Genomic DNA, 19,892 nt, shown 5'->3' with positions numbered 1-19,892 from the left:
CATCTGCCTCCAAACTCCATAATCTCCATTCAAATGAGATTAAAATATAAACCTTTGGATTTCAACAACAATAATATTTGACTGAGACAAAAAAATATGGCTTTCATATGCTGCCAAGTCAGCTTACCAGCTACTCTGTTACTTCTACTTAAGACATGACATTCTTTTTTTTTACTTCACATGATCACTACAAGCTTCCTCTCCGAGTGCAAACCTGGTCCAAACACTGCGATGTAATACTTCCCCCTGGTGGATACAAAACATGTTGCAGACTCTAGTCATTTTGTTGCTTTGGGTGCTTGCTCTTTCAAAATGATTGTCCTGTTGGTGATAGATTGTTGGTATTTTTTTTCAGCATTGTCTACATTGTTGAGTATGTATTTCTATGAGCACCACACAAAAACAGAGTAGTATTTCATAATTCAATACCCTTGGAATTGTCCCTACTTTTCCCCTGCCTTAGGCACCCGTGCACACATTAGGCCACCAGGGGTGTGGCTGCTATCGTGGCCACAGAAGCGCTTCAGTGTGTGTGTGTGTGTGTGTCAAAGCCTCTTTAAAGTATGCCAATTAATAAACGTTTGGACAGAGCATATTAGTGAAACACTGTATATGAGTTAACAAATAGGCCTAAACGAAGGCGAGGCAAGACAAGGTGGCATTTTGCATATACACTGTATGATGAGTTTTTAAAAAATAATTTATTTTCCATAAATTAAACATCAAAATTACCACATTGTAATATAAAGTATTAACATTTACAGCTGGGCAATAGCTCTTCTCAGTATGTTTTGGCCTTTTTCACTAACATTCAGAGCAGGAACTATTTTAGAGGGCTATTTATAAATCAGCTTTCCATCTTTTAAGTTACAAGCAGAACATTTTTGAAGAGCAAAAGTTTATGCTAGATATTTGAATCCAAGCACAGTAGCCATGCAAAACCTGATTTAATTCACCTGAAAAAACTGTGAAAATGTGAAGCGTGATCATCAGCACTTTCTCTGACAAGTAGAGCACACAGCCCAACACAGTCTGTAAGTAAAACAATGGAATACCTGCATCAAAGGAGGTGTGGTTGGGGAAGGACAATTGCAAGAGGACCAACGACCAACAACCGCAAGGCTCCACTTAGTCTTACAAAGAAAAACGACCCCATCCCAAATATAGCAAGACAATATTTTTTTTTTCTCAAATTAATTTATGTACACGTGTGGGAAGAACTGTGTCATGCATGCACTGGAAACAGGATTATTGCGATATGATGGTCAATGGCAATGGGAAATTTAAAACCTGTGAATTTTGATGTATGGATATTTTTAAAGTAAAAAAAACAACAACATGGCTACTATAACATTCATTAACATATTTCACCTGAGGTAAATGAGAACAACAACAACAACAGTTTCCATTGATTCGGGGGTTGTGTCCGCATTTATATCACCCCCGAATGTTCATTCCAAATCGACAAGATGATTTAATGGTGTTCTTATTTATATAAATAAAAATATTTAAGAATATATATATATACACTTCATACCTATTTATACTTAAATACTTCCCTTTAAACTCTAACCAATTTCTTTACAACCTAAATACAAACACACAAACATATAAGGGATTTGTATGTACTTGTGTTCTTTTTTGACAAACAGAAACAACATTATCCAAGAAAGTGTTCATAAGCCACAAAGAAAACCAGCAATATAATTTTTAGTTCATTCAAAGGCTGGATATTTGTTCAGTAGAATATCTAATGAAATCTACTGTCAAACACACTGGGGTTGGAAACCGAAGATTTGGTAGACAACATGGGTAATAATTTAGTGTTTTGCGATAGTAAACAATACAAAATCATAAAATCTAGAAGCTCTCTAGCATTGTAAACAATTCAAAAGTCCAAAGTGCAATTTCTCCAATAAATAAAAACAAACATACACAGGAGGTGGTAAATCATTCTCAAGTCATTCTATTTCTCCCTTGTGCTTAGCATACTGTACACTAGTTTAACCACTCGTGTCCACAAAAAGGTTTCCAACATTGTTGTGGTTACCTCCCATAGACAGCTTGTCATCTCAATAAACTGGACACAACAATCAATAGGTCTCTCAAACACCATTCGCTTCCTCAACATCGTGTGATGTTCAATTAACAGAGGGACTGTGAAATTGCAGGTGGGCTATCCTAAAAGGCAACCAGTCACATTTCTTATATATATATAATATATAATATATATATAAAGGCAGTCCAAAATGGAGGAAAGGAAATCTTGAAAACTAGTCATTGCTCCTTCTGAAGACCACGTTGGGTTGACACACAATGTGACATCATGTTTTCCTTTCTCTCCAGTGTTTGAGCCTATAGAAACCCACGCTTCCCTTTTCCCCTTAGAGACTCCCTCTCGAGCAGCGCTTGCCGGTGTCCCCTTCATCATCCGGGGGCAAGATCCTCAGTTATCAGTCACGCTGGCCCCTCCATTGGTGGCGCTGGACTTGCCCTTCGACTTGGACGAGCGGAAGGAGAAGCGCTTGATGAGACGGCGCGAGAAACTCCCGGACTTCTTCCGCACGCTGGCGGAGCTCGAGGAGGCTGAGTCGTTGTCCAGGTTGGACACGTCCTCGTGGGACTGGCTAAAGCTCGGGTCCTTCTGCCGGTTCCTCCGGCGGAACAGGAGCTTGGTACCGCTGCGGAGGAACCCCACTGGAATAGAGGGGATAGATGCACAATACACTACTGCATTTACAGAGGTTACAGATGTGCAGGACTACATTTAACTGAAGCAATATGGCACGAGTGAGAGTGGCTTCCATTGCAGTTATCAGTTAAAAGAGGTAATTGTGCACATCTCAGGTGCAGGACAAAAAAAACTGTCAATAAATACTTAAAAAGTCTGCACACTTTGTGAATCTTTACTTTTTTGTGTGTTCTATTTTGTCAAGGCTCAAGACAAAATAAAACACAAAAAAGGAAAGATTAAGAAGTGTGCAGATTGTCAAAGTATTTTTTTGGTTGCAGATATCGCCATGGTTGTGATTCAGACATAGGCACGTGGCCGGAGGTCGAGTGTCCCAGGTAGTCACAGCCATGGCCATATCAAAGCCACTCCCTCTCATGTCATATTGCTTTTATACAACAGTTTTTCTACCAACTAATCGAGTTTAAGGATTTAAATGGTGTTTTCTATTGTTTATTTATTTTTTGTTCATTCATCCTCTGTCCCCCAAAATAGTTTCAATCTTACTCTTGGCATCTCCTGTCTTGAAATATCACCATTCATGGAATGCCTCTCATCCAATCAGAAACTAATAAATAATTTGACCGCACCTAACTGTTGTATAATAATGCAGTTGAGCTGTCAGTTACAAAGCTTTCTGCCCCCGTCTGGTGAAACTTAAGCACTGCAGACAGTAGGGTTTTTTCATCAGCATCATGTTTTAATTCTGCTTAAATGCCATAGTAAAAGCTGGAAGCAGGTGTCTGAATGGATGAGAGTAGATTTGATGAATGGTTAAATGGTAAATATACTGCATTTATACAGATTATTCTATTCTGCAGAGACCTAAATGCACTTCTCCAATAAAGCCTCACAGTTTACCCATTCACATACACATTCATCACAAACACATTCACAGACACATTCACAGACACATTCACAGTCACATTCACACATACTGATGGCGATGGCTGCCATGCAAAGCGTCAACGTGCACATTGGGCGTCGTTACAGAGAGTCTCATACAGCAGGCTGTGTTGACTCACTCACCTTTGTGGTCTTTGAGGCTACGCGTCTCCAGGGCTCCGGTAGAACCGGTCTCTGACTCCACATCGTCCACAGACGGCCGCTCCGACACGTCCGACGGCGTGGTCTCGTCCGCGTCGGGATGGGGGGTAGTAGCCCCACAGTGGTTGTGGCCGCCACCGGGAGAGTGCTCCCCCTGCAGGGCAGCGTCCATGGCTGCAGCGTAGCCCACAGACAGCGCACAGTCATCCTCAGAGATGGGGACCTGAGGGGAAACACAAGACAGGACTCTGTTATATTACACACACATTAGGATGATATGGCCTGCCCTGTGTGAATAAGATGAAAACGGCACTACTCAACCCTTAACCAGTCTTTTCCCTCTAATTGTAGATAAAAGTATCGAGTATAATTTGAATATGAATCTGCAATATATATATATATATATATATATATATATATATATATATATATATATATATATATATATATATATTGATACTTTTATACTATATCGATACTTTTTATATTAAATTAGTTAGTTAGTTAGTAAATAAATGTATTATTAAAATTAATTTAGCTTTTATAGTAAATTAGTTCTGCATCACCTGGTAATGGTTTTAAATTACAAATAGAATATAACTGGGAAATCTCAAAACTGTATTCTGTCTATTAAAGTTAGTATGAAAAAAGAGATGGTGCTTTCAGACTTCACTTGAAGGAGTTAATTAGTTCAAAGGACTGCTGCTGGAGGTATCATGTGATAGAGCAGGACATTATAACTGTGCTCATTCCAGCTTTTTTTTCTTGCTGACTGTTTGAATATAGCCCTCCATCATTCACTGACTAACGGAGCTCTCCGGAGTCATATGGGCTGAGGATGAAATCAATCCTGCCTCTCCAATTTCCTGCTCTATAACTTCCTGACTGTAGCGATCAGCTGGGCTGATTGGCCATTTGTCCTGTTTACATGTGGACTGCTTCTGATGCTAATGAGGCGTCACTTTGCTTGAAGTGGTTCTCAACTGGCCAGTCCAGTTCCCATTTTTAATTGATGGCCACCATTCATTATTCAATCATTCCTTGGCGCAAGAAACACTACGGGTGTAGATCTAATCTCTAATCTGATGATGATTACACCACTGACTGCAGGAACTATCCTAATTAGATCACGTCAGCTGAGCAGTTTCATTCAACAGTAGTCTCCATTCAGATTGTGATGGCACTGAAAGGAAATACTACATACTACACAAACAACATACTACACTTCAAAAAAGCACATTTACAAAGAACACAAAAAAACATACCAATAATATATTCACTGATTTAGTCCATTCACTGGGTATGTACTGTCTACTTAGTAGTGAATTCATATACTGCTTTCATAGCAGTTTAATTCAATCCTACAGCTAATCTAACAGACATAAATCACTGTGGATTGCCTAGAGTAGCGCTGTTGCGGCGTGTCAGTGGATCTTGCTGACACTAACCTTCGAGACTCCAGAGATAATAAGCGTGCTCCTTTTAGTGGGGGTCTTCTTGGCCACTTTGGTTGATGACTCAGTCAGCTGCCGAATAGCTGTCTCAGCTACGGGATCCAGCCCGTTAGACAGGGAACTCTCAGCTTAGATACACACACACACGTACGCACGCAGACACGCAGGCACAGGCACACACACACACACACACACACACACACACACACACACACAGAATAAAATGAATGGAATGCATACTCTCCCTCTCTCTCTCCCTCTCTTGCCTATTCTCACTATGGTATAACTATGGTATAACACCACATAGTACCATTGATATTAACCATTTTGATTTATAGTAATACTTACCCACTCTACATCTCTTTTTCTTCCCCCTTACCTCACTTGTGAGGTACACCATCACCAGTCATCAGCCATCCGTGTGTTTCGCCCTCATCTCACTCATCTCACCTGAAGTCCCATTCCTGCGACTGCCTTATCATCGCCTATTACAGTCCCCCCTGCCCGGATTTCTGGCCCGTACAGCCTAGCGACCCAACACTTGCCCTATGATAACTCCTAATCCCCCTGGACAATTCCATTTCTTACACTGGACTATTTGAACTTTCTGACACTAAATAGGATTCATGCATTATCATACCAGACATGTAACCATCCCACCTTTTGTAACATACACCTCAAGTGGCTTTAAACACCATTTTTGGTTTGTTTTGGCGCTCTATAATTGAAATTAAATTGAATTGAAATTGAAATTCATACTCTGAAAGTAGACAATAAAATGAAACAACAAAATGACCAGCATCTTTGAAATTTGAAATATCCAGCTTCATACGAGCTTCTATGACGAGAGCATTTGTTTGCCAGGACTTACTACTTGGTGTGGAGCTGAGGCTGGCTCCTGGAACATCCATCAGCACGGTCGGCCTCTTCTCCGTCACCTCCACCTTGGAAGGAGATCTCGACGGGGAGTCTCCTTTGAGAGGGAAGGAGACAGGATTTATTACAGCAGTATTTCAATGTGAAGGCTGGGTGCTGGGAGTGCACTATGAGCACTATGGAGTTCTGGAGTAGGATGACGTAGGGCAGTTTACTGGAACACTCTACTGGAACACTCTTTCATTCACTTCACTAGTTTAAAGAAGGCACTTGTGTGTTGTGTGTTGCTGATGGTATGTTCTATAGTAGGATTTCACACTAGTAAAGTGTACTGCAAAAAAGCTCAATGGAATGCCTCACCGAGTTTCCGGTCCAACTTTGGTCTTGTCTGAATGGTGGTCACAGTGGTGACGATGGTTCCATCCGGCATGATGGTGCGGTCAACATCCACCTTTTTGGTGGGGGTATGTGAAGAGCGCAGTGGTGTGGCAATAGAACCAGCTGACTCCATGTATTGCAACTGCAGAGAAAGTCCCACAGATTAAAAGTTAAGCTGTCCACTAAAACTGATATACGTCATTTCCAGCCATAGCCTTCATTTACATAAACCCAGGTAAATCCTATGGTTTAGGAAATCCTTGGTTACCACTGATGTAGTGGCCATCTCTATCAACTAAATGTTGGATTTCCTATGTACAGTTCTGGGAGCCTTCCCTTTACTCCTGTGCTTGTGTGAAATGTCTGCTCTTACCTCTAAGGTGACGGAAGCTGGTGACGAGAGCCCATGGCCAGGACTGATGGAGAGGACATGCTGGCCTGCGGGAATTCTGCTGGAGATATCCAGCAGCAGTGAGGTCTGACCGAGGGAGAAGTCTGACAACAAACAAACACCCAAAACACACAAATAAAGTCTCAACCACGTAGCACAAATACTCTGAGTTACATAAGCCTCTCATAATCAGAGAACAGCCTCCAGAGGACAGTTTTTGTTTTTACTTTGCAACATTTTCAAAACAAAACAACAGAAAAACCACTGTGCGTATACAGGGGAATCAACGTATTCCATTATTGGAGATGACTCACATTCTCCCTTGCTGTTTCGCTCCAGCAGTCTTATTTGGAGCTCTTTGGTGTCTGGGCGCAGGTCCCTGGTAAAAGCAGTAAAAAGCGTTATATTAGGCTGTTCAACCATAACAGGCCCTTCCAGAATATGAGATAATGGCTCTACACGCGTAAGATGCACAACGAGAGTGTGATTTCTCAAGTGCAAGGCTGTTATACTGAGCAACACGGTTTAAGAGAACAAAAAGGCCCTGGGTCTTGCTAATGTAGGACATTACGGTGGAGGATCTACTTGTTGAACAACCTCAGTGCACACAAAATGGTTGCCTCAATCTTACAGCATGTTTACTATTTTGAAAACCACAAAGCTGCTTGAATGCTACATGAAGAACCAAAGACACTGGGATAGCTTACAGGATAATGTCTTCACTCCAGTCAAGCGTGGCTCCACTGCTGGACGAAGGGGTCAGGAAACGGGTCCTTTTCTCCAGGACTGGGGTGTCCAAGCATAGAGAACAGCACAGCTCCCGTAAGCATGAGGACTCCACTGGAAATATAAAACAAGTAGTGTCTCACCCTTATGGCTTATTAAACTGTGCGAACAGCAGCTAATCACGCACAACATATCCAACACAAGTCCTTGGCCTGCGTCATGATTGACGTTTATTACACGGTCAACACGGTCAAAGCTCTTGTGTGTTGTGCGTATAATCAGCAGATTCTAGTTCCTATCAGTGCAACCTGCTGTCTGTGTTCCCTTCAGTGGGCTTTAGCTGAGAGCTCACTCTCACACTAACCTTTTCGGACGCCGGTTGCTTTGAGCTGGCGGACCAAGAGTCTCGGAGTTGCTGGTTGTCCCAGTGACAGAGAGTTGGTCCCAGGCATCAGCTTATCTCTAGGGAACTGTGTTAAAGAGACACAAGCAGTGAGTTAAAAGACGCTATAATTATATCTAGTAAAACATCTAATAGTTTCATCATTGAAGTGTCGATTTATAGATGATGAATAAACTTGATTAATCGAGTGCAATATAACCCCTTGAAATGTTTCGATTGGGGCCGGCAGTAGGGGGCGCTCTCACCGCTGGACTGGAGACACATGCCCTCAGGTTGAGAATCATGGCGGGCTGTGTGCTGTACAAGGTGTCCTCCACCAGGTCCCTGATCATGTCCAGGTCCACCTCGGGGTCAGAGTCCTAAACCAAACAGAGGGGAGATTAAACATGAGAGACCGCACTGCTGCACAACCAGCCTGTCAGCATATCAGTGTTATCCACATAGTATTGTGGTGGCAACTTCAAGGGAAAAGTTCAATATGTCAGTGGAAATCTTGGCAGGCTGGTAGGCAGGCAGGCTGGCAGCTATACCACAAAATGAGAGTTTTGTTCCATGTTTGATGGGTATACAATGACATGTATAACACCAGTCATCAGGCTGCTTTTACAGCGTGTGTACTGAGGGAGGAGGCTGGTGGGACACTGGCAGCAGGGGAGTGCACTGGAGGGCAGCAGGGGAGTGCACTGGAGGGCAAAGGTGCCTGGCGCAGTGCAGCATGCCCTCTCTCACCTCTCTCTGGACCCGCATCGAGGACACATTGACTGACAGGTGAGGTGGCTGGGAAAAGGTCCAGGACACCAAGAGACCCTCCTCCTCCACCTCCTCCAACGAGACCACCAGCTAGAGAGAGCAGATCCAACTTTACTATCTTGCAGTTCAATTGTAGATTGTGCTATTTACTAGTGGCAACCATAATATTCTTTAGTACATTTCAATTAAATTAATAACTCTTTATTTCTTGTGGTAATAACTGAGGTTTACATTAAACCATTTAATAATGTTTCTCTTTAAGGTCTGGTTACAATAACAGTTGCTATGATTGTTGTTAGGAAAACAGCCTATGGCCGAAGCACAAAACAAAAGTGAATGCAAATCTCAAATCCCAAAAGATTTGTGTTCTACCTGAGCATCCGCCAGCTCTATGGTAATCTGGTAGGTGTCCATGGATACAGCTGCAGGTGACTGCTGAGTGACCGTCACTGGAAACATGACTGTGTCAACGGAACAAACGCACTGCAACACCTGCATGGTCCAGAAGGGGGTGGGGGGTAGGAGGGTACAGTTAGTACTATCCGGGAACATACTAGTCTCATACTCTGGACGCCTGTAACATCTTCATGGTATCCCAATGGAGAGGGGTGGGTTGATTGAATTGTACAAGTTTTAAATGTGTGCCGTACTCACCATGCTGTGGGCTGACTGGTCTGTACAAGTCACACGATCAATGGAGGCAGAGGAGGGGAGCTGGAGATTTTCACTGAAGGTGATCTGAATTGAGCTCTGTTAGGAACAGGAACACACACACATGCAGACTGTGAAAACATGGTTCTTGTTATTAAAATAATAATGTTACCATTCACCTTATTGACCTTAGTAAATGAAATGGTAACACTGCCATACAGTAAGGCCATTGAGGTCAGCCTGGACCAGGACAAACCAGCAGGCAAGGCCAGTTGGAGATGCAGATTAGTGGACATGGGACATGTGGTTCCAAGTGAGAAGCTGGCCATTAGTAGCATCTACTGAGGCAATTTCGACTTGGTTAGCATTTCCTCTACGTAAGGAGTTTTCTCCCATCTATCTACACATGGGCTAGTAAATCCACTCACATTTAGTTTCTTTGAGCTGTTCAGTGGAAGTAGGAGATCTATAGGTACCAATAAAAAATAAATACTGCTGTTGCATCCTCTCTCTCTCTCTCTCTCTCTCTCTCTCTCTCTTGGAGTTGAAATCAGGTGAACTAAACAAGACAACACATGCTCTCTTCTTTAGCCAGAACAAGTGTAGCTGAGAACAAAATCATATGAGAGGATATGACATCAGTTTTGTTCCCTCAAAAAATGGCTGCCTGCCATGACAGCAGGCCCGTTTGGCGTCGCTGCCAGTTCTTGGCATTTCCAACGCCAATGAAGATGAGTAAGCTCGAGGTTTCGGGCCAAGCATGACAGTGGCTGGCTGACGGTGATGACTGCGCTTGTCAGCGAAAGGCACGCGGTTTCGAAAAACACTGCTGGAATATCCAGAACGTATTCCTACTATCTGGCATGACCAGAGGCCAGGGCAATGGCTAGGCTAGCTGTGCAGAGAGAGAGAGAGAGAGAGAGAGAGAGAGAACGAGAGAGAGAGAGAGCAGACATTTATATTTACATTTATTCAGTTAGCAGACACTTTCATCCAAAGCAACTTATTATGTCAAGTATATTAGGCTACAGGGGCCATTGTCCTCAGAGCAATTTGGGGTACAACAGTGGAAGCCAGGAATTGAACACACAACTTTTCAGGCTACTGTATGCTAGCCCAGCTCCTTAGCCACTAGACACACATGGGTGTCTGCTGCACCATCACATATGAAACAGGCGGTCACTTCATTTCATCGGCGGGTTTCAAAACTCCCATTATCCCTCTAAGCAGCGGTGCAGGTAATCCCACGTAAGCAGATCAGGACACAGGTGTTGAGGAATTCTCTTACTGTTATCCAGCTTAGGAAGATGCTGATCCACTGATATACTAATTATTGCACTGCTGCTACTACATTGTTTTGATGTATAGGCCACGTGGTGTTGTGAAACATTGAGCATGTCAGCGTTTACACGTGTCAACAGCGGTTTAAAGGTGTTGTGAAACATTGAGCACGTCAGTGTTTACATGTGTCAACAGCGGTTTAAAGGCAAGGTGGCATCACAGAGTGGGCTATACTTTGAAGGTGGCAACATGGCATTAGTGTGTCCACTCCACCCATATGTATCCACATACTTCTAAAGTTAGACTACAGAACGGAGGAAACGTAAACACATCGAGCTTGAACCCAGCGGCTCTTTTCAATTAAACGGCTCCCAAACACATCAGCTATTCACTTCTGTAAGGATGCACAGTGCTAAAAAGCACTAGAACACTGTGAGTTATGTTTTAGGTGTGCATTTATAGTTAAACAAAGCATGACTGACAGTATTACTCTGGGATTACTCTGCCTGCTGCAGTGGGCAGCTTTAACTTGCTCAGATCCTGAGCTGCACAGAGAGAGAGAGTAGGAAGGGGGGAGACACACATCCCCTATTGTCATGGCATATGTTCCTCATCTCCTTAGTCCAATAAGCATCACACACAGGTCCGGAAGGGAGTAGTGCGGTGGTGGATAGCGCTTGGTAATGCGTGGTTTTGTGCATGTGTGCTTCCAACTCTATGGAAGAGAGATCGGTCTTTATTTATTGATGATATGGGAGGCGTAATATCATCTTCATGCCACAGTGTCTGCTTGGCATGGGAAAGATCAGCTTATTTCATAGCTTGCTCATCATTTTGTTATCATTTGTGTTGTCACTGTATGATATCAGCTTTAATATCCATGCTGATAAGAACAATGGTTTTGTAGCGGACTGGTGCTCTTCTCCCTATAGTAACAGGATATCTTAGTAAATAGGATAGTAACAGGCACAAAGTCCACAAGCCATATAACACATGTACTGTTACAGCTACACTGGTTACCAGTTACCCAGAGAGTCCAGTTTAAGATCCTATTGTTGACATATAAGGCCCTGCATAACTTTGCTCCCAACTACATCACCGACCTCTTGAAGAGCTACACCCCTTCCCGCTGGCTGCGATCCTCATCAGCTGGTCTGCTCAAGGTGCCCAAGATGAACCTCAGCACCATGGGAGAGAGAGCGTTCTCCCACACAGCCCCAAAGCTATGGAACTCACTTCCAAATGACATCAGGCAGTGTGAATCCATATGTTGTGGGACATTGGGAAGATGACAAAATGCTAAATATGAAAAATATGACCTGACCATATTTGCTTGAGGCGTTCGTTTTGTTGCTCATGACTCAGCAACCTGCCCAACTGTGGGTTTTGGTGTCTGACCTCTGTGAGAACATACGTAAGGATGCTGCTGACGAAATGAGAATGCCACGAGCAGACGGCCCTTCTGATCTGACCACTAAGGACGAGCTAAAGACCAGACCACCTCATGTAGTCATGTATCAGCAGGCCTGATTTCATTATCACTTCCACACAAACAAAACAAAGGGCCAACTTAAGCCTCCCAGGCTGTGTACTCCACATTTCTTGCCACTGAATCACTCCTTGCCTCCGTCACACAGGTGCAGTGTAGTGCAGGTACAGTGGCTACAGAATTTGTTTTTGTGTGTAAACCTCTCTCTCCGTTGCCTTAGGAGACACGGACACTAACCTGCTTTCCATGTGGTGGCTGCAGGTTCAAGTCCAGTACTGGATTATGTGCTTTAGAACAAAACCCAAATCATATCTTGATATGCCAGTTGCTGTGTTTTTGATATTCGTGTATTCGAGTATGCGTGTAGTGTGTAAATTTCATATTTTGTATGTAAATTATATAACTTTGCATCCTATAACATTAGGATGTGCATAATGAGTGTGTGTACTATAACATTAGGATGTGCATGATGAATGTGCGTGTGTGAGTGTGTTCCTGGGTTTGCCTCTGATGTCCTTTTCTACATCTGAGTCAGTGCAAACATCTCCCCCTCTGGCCTTCTCACAAACACTCACCAGCGTTCAGGCCTGACCAGAAATATCCTTTCCCCACCTAACTGTGGCCGACAGCCGCCCGAGCCAGTGCTGCTTCCCAACATCCCCAGGGGCAGTGCACATGGTGCTGACAACTGCTGAAAATATACACTGTTCTGGCCCCCAAACGAGGACAAATAGAGAACAATGGCAACTGCGGAGCAAATGGAACCGGGCCAAGAAATCCATAATATCACTAAGTACCAGACCCGGGGATACTGAATGGATACCTGGGGACTCAAACATCTGGCACTGCCAAAACTGGTGGCGGTATTTCACACGGCGGGCTATCTTTGTCCGACAGACTGAGCAGCATTACAAGCCAGATACACTTGTCTGGGAATTCAAGAAGATATATTTATGCAGCTATGAGGCTTTCAAGCTGTGATGCTATCACAATAGAAAAGGGAGGAAACACAGCAGTACCAGTGTAGTGTCTGTATCGGCTCTACCAATCTAATCTAGAGTAGAGGTGACTGGGGAGTGGCACTCCACAGTTCCTATAGCACCCGTCAGGGAGACAACAAAAGCATAACAAACACTTCAGACAACGATCTGTATGTCATTGAAAGGTATGCTGAGGTATGCCATTTTAGATCTAGTCTTATTTGCTGCTTGATATGAATTTGTTCCTCATCATTCTTAAAATGCAAGGAATTATTAATGAAAGACACAGAGCAGGGTTATTCCAGTGCCAAAACATCATGGCTGTTTGAAGGTCAGGTGACTTGCTGTGTTGTGATCAAGTCTGTTTTGAACAAGTGACAGAAGAGACAGAGGTGAGAGTGCACTTCTCTCTTGTTTAAAGTATGCTATAAAACATATTTATAGATATACAATATTACAGTGTGACAGTGGAAAATAGATGTATCCACAATGTACTCATGTAAAAAATCTCTGCTCACTTGTTATATATCTAGTGAGATTTAATGTATAATGGAAGCCCTATGAACGCAGGTGATACCCTCACCCAGCCCCTTTACACAAGTCTATGTGTGTTTATGCGCCCGCGACTGTGTATAAACGTTCTCAGAGGACGTCCTTTTGTTGACATCACCAACGTAACCAGCTGTGCAGATTCCCCTCTGCCAAATCCCTGGATTACAGCGAGATAGAGGGAGAGTGTTGGGGAGAGAGAGATAGAGAGACAGAGTGGAGGAGAGAGAGAGATATAGAGGTAGAGAAATGGGAAAGCTTCTTAGCGACCCCTCACATCCTAGCTTTGGACGCCTGGGCTTGAACCTTCCAACACAAACAGTGTGGGGAAGACCATGGTCATAGCTCATGCACCATAACATCTCTTATAGTCACACTGGTCTACCTCTGCAGTATCCCAGCGTGACCAAGACATCAAATGAAATGAGTGTAAAGCATATAAAAACCTCCCTAAGGCCAAGCTGAGCTCTCATTTGACACAGCGGCTGAAAAGAATGCAAAAGAAGTTAGTTTGAGAATAGATGTCCGTCAGCCCTAAGATGTGGCAGTAAAATAATTCTGCTTCCTGTTCTCTCTGTCTGGCTCTATCTGTTCTCTGCCTCTCCATTCATTCACTCTCACCCCATACATTCAAACTACCAATCCTTTTCACTGCCATCATTGCCATAATCTGATTAAAACTAGACTGTGGAATTAAGCAGAGAAGATTAACTGTCTTCCACTATTTATTTATTTTTTGGTTTTAATTTTGACATCTTCGGATGAGTGGCTATACGGCTGAACCCACTGCTGTGTGTAGGAAGAGAGGAGAGGGAGGCATCGGGTCTGGTCCCCGCATGATCTCTCACAGACAGCTGTGTCATGGCTGGTGGTAATCTTGCTCTGTTAAAGACTTTCTTTTTGTTCACGCAAGAGTGTTCTCTCTCTCTCTCTCACACTCACACACACACACAAGTCTGTGACTGCTTAACCTCCTCTAACTGTCAGAGTTAATATCTTCACAGTGGTCATGTCTGGGATGATTGGTTAGACAGGCTGGTTGCCAGCAGCACATGAAGACATGATGGGGTTTTTTCTGTCTCCCTTGTACCCTGACTGTGTCCCCTCTCTTCTTCACAAATGACTGCAAGCATCTCTCAAACATCATGAAACCCATTGTATGAAAAAGTGTAGAACCCACCACAATGAATTATGAGGAGGGGGGCGTCGTCACATATAATTGCTGTGACTGTGCAAATTATCTTTGAGGGAATGCTACATTCTGGAGGAGTGATTCATCTGTCTTTTTTCAATAGGATTACAAGATAATTGCACGATGGACATCAAAGAAAACACATGTTCACTTGATAATGTCCGTATGATTGGACTGTCTCAGAGGAGACAGTGGGCCTAAGTCCCAATCATTTTCCTTTAATGCTTTTGGTTGCTTTCTTTTTCTGGTAAACCCACTTGTGTGTAACACTACGCCAAGACTTCAGTACAGTAGAACCGAATGTAAGAGGTGGTTGCCATGGCTTAGGGCTGCTGCCAAGGTGTCCATTTTCATGTAGCCACAACAACAGGTGGCCAGTGTCTACATTAAAGGGACAGTGTCTTATTTGAGGGATCACTTTCGCTCGCGACCTCAGTTTGCACACAGGCGAGGGCAAATGGCTGCAACTCCATCAGCAGGTTTTTCCGGTCAGGCATTCGAGTGCCACTGATGGACTGACATTTAGTAACTCTGCACTGCCACGAGACAAAGAGAGGAAATAATCTGCCCCTTTTTCCAAAGGAGGACCGAAAACACTAGAGTCAGAACAAATAGAAAATATAGCATGAGAAAAGCCTTAATTTGAGACTCACTGATCTGACCTAGGTCATCACTGACAACACTGGATATAAAAACAATGATTATAGCAAAACTAGTCAAGTACAAGTTTGAGGCAACAGGCAAGATGTTAAAGGGTTCTGATTCTGGCAATCCCTGACAGAAAAAAACGTTTCAGATATCATTTCAACATCTATTTTTCATTTTAACATCTATTTTTCAATTTCATTATTACCTCCAAGCTGCTGCTAAAACTAAGCCTCCTGCTTGAACTCTGACTCCTTCATCGACCTCAGTTTAAACAATACGCCTAATTTCTTCTGAGGTACATAAGCAGGCTCAGATGATTTAAAAGGAAACATTCATTAGTTAAGAGAGCGAAAACACCCTGATGGTAGAGATCACAGAGTGGCAGCCAGCACACGCTGCAGATTCTTTGAGAGAAAGGGCATCGACAGAATTAAAACGTTAGGTGCTGCCCTGGCATTTGGAGCCGATCCACTACTCCTATTAAACGGCAGGCCAGCTTTTTGTGTCTAATTCCTTTCCTGAATCCCAGTGTAGTCACTGACCACGGGGGGAATTTGAGCAACACATTATGTAACTTCGCTTTGAGCCTCCTTGACTAGCTGGACTAAATCTGGGTCACTGAACTTGCAAACAATTATATCGAGACCAAAAAATCCTCACATGGTAATTTGTCCCGCCTAAAGTTAAATGGTTGATTGAATTCGCCAAATGGAATGCGGGGTATGCATAACTTAGCAATGTCAGCTTTTATTCAATAATACTATGCATGCCTAAAGGCTGTCTGCATTTTATTATCCCTGGTAAAATATCAGTGAAACTCTTACAAATGTGCTAAATTCACTTGTCACCTGAGGACAGCACATTTCAGTCAGAGGCACATCATAAATGTCCATGCAAATCCAATCTCTGTCCGAGAGTATTATTATTCCCTAGCTCACAACAGGGACAGAAACTAGAGAATCCATGGAAGTAAAGATGCTTGCTTTCATTCTCCAAGTACTACCCTCACCCAGCCCCTTTACAAGCTATAAATATGAGAAAGCCGACAAGCGTGATGTCTAGGCCCAATGTCCGGTAGCCTTTCCGAGAATGCAGACAAACTGATGTAAAACTTGGCATACGGCCTGTCTGCAAAGGGTCTACTCTGCCAAGTTTGAACTGCACCATGCACTTAAAATATTAGCCACTACACATACAACACAACAAGTGAAAAACCTCAAAGAGTAGCATTCAGAATTCACTTACTATTGGCATGGATAAATCTAAAACATCGCCACGGCTGTGAATAAAAATAACCTTAATGTGGGGGGTCACACAAGAAATTTAAAACCAGAGTAAACCAACTGTTTACAGCTCTGTTTCTTCCATGCTACCGAGATGAAAACATGTTGTGTGCGTCGCGAGCTGACCTTCTGAGCACAGAGAGCCCTGCTACGGACTAAATGTGCCATCCACTCTGTTCACCATAAACTACACACGTGGAGGCCTGACCTCGCTCACTCCTGAGGGAAGCATCGCCGGCTCTTTCATTTGGAGTCCGCAGGGCCCTCTCTCTCTGCAGGCAGCACGGACGCCCACACAGATCAAACCCCAAAGGTTCAATGAGGCACGGGGCATGCCACACGCACTGAGCCTCTTTTCTCAAACACCATACATTTTAAATGACCTACATACAGTGCACATGGAGTGTCAGGAGTGATAAATATCACTAACATTTCAGGGAGAAAACGTCAACAAAACACTGAGGAGTCAACAAAGGAGTCAGCAAAGTCTCAAAGGTGAGCAACGATGACAGACTTGGGTGGAGCCCTCACCACACACAATATGAAAGTGTATTTGACAACACTTCAAACCTCGGGGGCATTCTCACACCCACAAACAAACAGGCCAGTGTAACTGAAAATAAGGAAATATAACACACTAGTCTAACCATGTTCATATGTTGACAGAGAGAGGAGTTACACAAGAACCCACCTCTGTCCCTCCTCTCCTGCCTCTCAACTCCCACTGATGGATGGTCTAGTCTAACACGCTGTGCCTACACATACTTGGGACCACATCTACATACATACCTACATTCATGTTCAGCCATACAAATATAGGCAAAATTAAGCATTCCAATGATTGATTTGCCTGGTAAATGCCTGTGTACCAGTCCTCTAGAATTTCATAGTGATTTTCTTCTCTATCTGAAAGGATTCAGCTGAAGAATTTTCTGTTCAGTTTTTGATTCAAAAGGTGCTGAACACACTTCAATTATCTTATCAACTACTACAATGGTAACCATGGCAACCCGGAGGATTTCTCAGGGGATTTTGAAGTAGTTCTGGGTCTTTATAAAAGGAGAGTAGTTGACAACATGAGTGGCAATAAATGGTCTTAATTAACTGGCTCAAACTCACCCCTTGTCTGCTGGCTTGTTCGTTGAGGGCTCGAACCCAAGCTCTCTGCCAGTGTTCCCTGAATGACTTGAAGGAGAACAGCGAAGTCAGGAGCCCCTTGACCCCTGCCTCTGTCTCGCTGGCCCCCACTCCGCGACCAAACCTCAGCCTGAGGAGGGATCCCCACACACCCCCCGTCAGGGTCTGGTGCGTTAAGTTGAGCGGTAACTGCCAGTGTGCATCCGACCTGCCCTGGGTTCTGGACCCTGACCTCCTCGGACGAAGGATGGCCAGAGAGTACTGCACCAGCCAAGTCAGCACGACCAGCAGGGAGGCCAGGAACAGAGCCACAAGGAGCAGCCAACTCCAGTCCTGGCCATCCATCAACTCAGAGCTCATGGGGGTCTCCGTCTCATCTCCCACCGCCAACGAACCGCCGTCCTGGGCTGGATCCTGTGAGAAAAACAAGTTGACATGATGTGTGAGTAAATGTGCAATTAAGATACAGCACTTCATAATAGGCGAATGAGATGTCTTAAACAATGAAAATTTCACGTCTAAATTTAGCCAGGGGTGTTAGAAATATTTATGATGAAGAATTAGGTCTGAAGTTTGAGGTTATATGTTGAAAAACAATAAGAAACAGAACGGCTAAAAGAATTATGGCTTTTTTTTTTCAGGCTACCTGTCTAAGACTTCCCCTCCGAGGGAACCCTTTCACTGTCGGTTTCATATTTTTCGAAGAGGAGGAGGGTGCTGTCAGGGGTTTCCCCCACTAATCTTCGCCTCCTTCGCAGTTTCATGAAAATGTTTAATGCAATCTGTTCAACATCAGCGACGTTCTCCTAATTCATTATTCCACAATACGAAACAGAAAAATGTGGCGTTTGCGTGCGTCAACATGATTTAGCAGAAATCTTATTTTACGCAGACGTCTTGTCCACATGAATCGGTGGCATTTATGTAATTGCTGCGCCAGCTGATACTTTCACTATTTAGGCTAGCCTACCTACCTACCCATTCATTGCGATACTGGCGCTGTATATTTGGATACGCACATGTTAAATAGCAGTGTGATTGTGAAAACATGAAATGTAGGCTAAATCACTGAAATTATGTAATTACTGTACCGTTTGGGGAGAAAGATCTGGCTCGTCTGAAAGCATGAAGTCAGTGAAGGAATCAACACCAAGACGTCGGTAACGTGTAGCCTGTTAGGTTAGCCCAAGACAAATAGATCCGTGGCTACATTGTGTCCATAATCAAATTATGGTTGCGCGTCTTCATTGTTCCCTCGCACCTTTAGCGAGAAACGGTAGAGCGATTTGAAATGACTTCTACGGTAAATCGATTTTAATGTAATTGCCGGCGAGAACTCATGTCTGTTATCGGATGGTTGCCCATACAGTCCACCAGTCTCAGTCTCCGGACAAGCGATTCCATTCCCCCTCCTACCTTCGCCCCTGAACAAAGTCGGTAATGCGCAGGAACAGAACTGTCAAAACGTAGCCTACCGCACGCATAGGCTACAACATTGGCTTTTAAAGGGCCATGCAACTCATTGCATATCTCGCATCAAGGACACCCGTCGCTTAATGTAATTCACACCCGACGTTTTTATAAAAGATTACTTATACTGTGTCAGGTAGGCTATATCAGTTGTCCTGGGGTTTAAACAGGCCTTAGGGTTTTGAATGATATAGCATAGCATAGCATGTTTGCACAGAGGCTGACTTGCACAATCATTCCTTGTTTCCAATGGCAATATATAATATAAATATTCAATTTATATATAGTGGCTATAAATTAATGGTTGTGCAAATAATAACACTGCTAACAAGGCCTAGCCTACTTGGCAATCGAATGCACCTCAAGGGGAAATAAAAGTCCCATTTTTAAAAAATGTACCCTAACGTTAGGATATGACTGTGCAGAAGTGGGTTTCAGTATCTCCACTTTCACGTA

At 43.5% G+C, this 19,892-nt stretch overlaps 1 protein-coding gene across 1 annotated transcript; it reads right to left on the bottom strand.

Moving 5' to 3' along the window:
* Positions 1 to 682: 682 nt before the first annotated feature.
* On the bottom strand, positions 683 to 19,390 carry c2cd2l (c2cd2 like). Its single transcript, XM_076274008.1, has 15 exons — positions 19,058 to 19,390; positions 17,949 to 18,380; positions 9,411 to 9,506; positions 9,129 to 9,248; positions 8,736 to 8,846; positions 8,252 to 8,365; positions 7,968 to 8,073; positions 7,585 to 7,717; positions 7,192 to 7,256; positions 6,860 to 6,981; positions 6,469 to 6,628; positions 6,104 to 6,205; positions 5,227 to 5,360; positions 3,761 to 4,001; positions 683 to 2,697 (listed from the first exon to the last, which is right to left on the bottom strand). Exons 1-15 carry the CDS (start codon positions 19,091 to 19,093, stop codon positions 2,447 to 2,449), a joined length of 2,223 nt encoding a protein of 740 aa, XP_076130123.1. The 5' UTR covers positions 19,094 to 19,390; the 3' UTR covers positions 683 to 2,446.
* Between the last annotated feature and the right edge of the window lie 502 nt (positions 19,391 to 19,892).

This window comes from Alosa pseudoharengus, unplaced genomic scaffold (genome assembly GCF_046254945.1).
Source record: "Alosa pseudoharengus isolate Yale_2024_CS ecotype anadromous, Long Island Sound unplaced genomic scaffold, YU_APseudo_1.1 YU_APseudo_1.1_scf_8, whole genome shotgun sequence".
NCBI classification, from domain to species: Eukaryota; Metazoa; Chordata; class Actinopteri; order Clupeiformes; family Clupeidae; genus Alosa; species Alosa pseudoharengus.
This window is presented reverse-complemented; position numbering and strand designations above follow the sequence as displayed.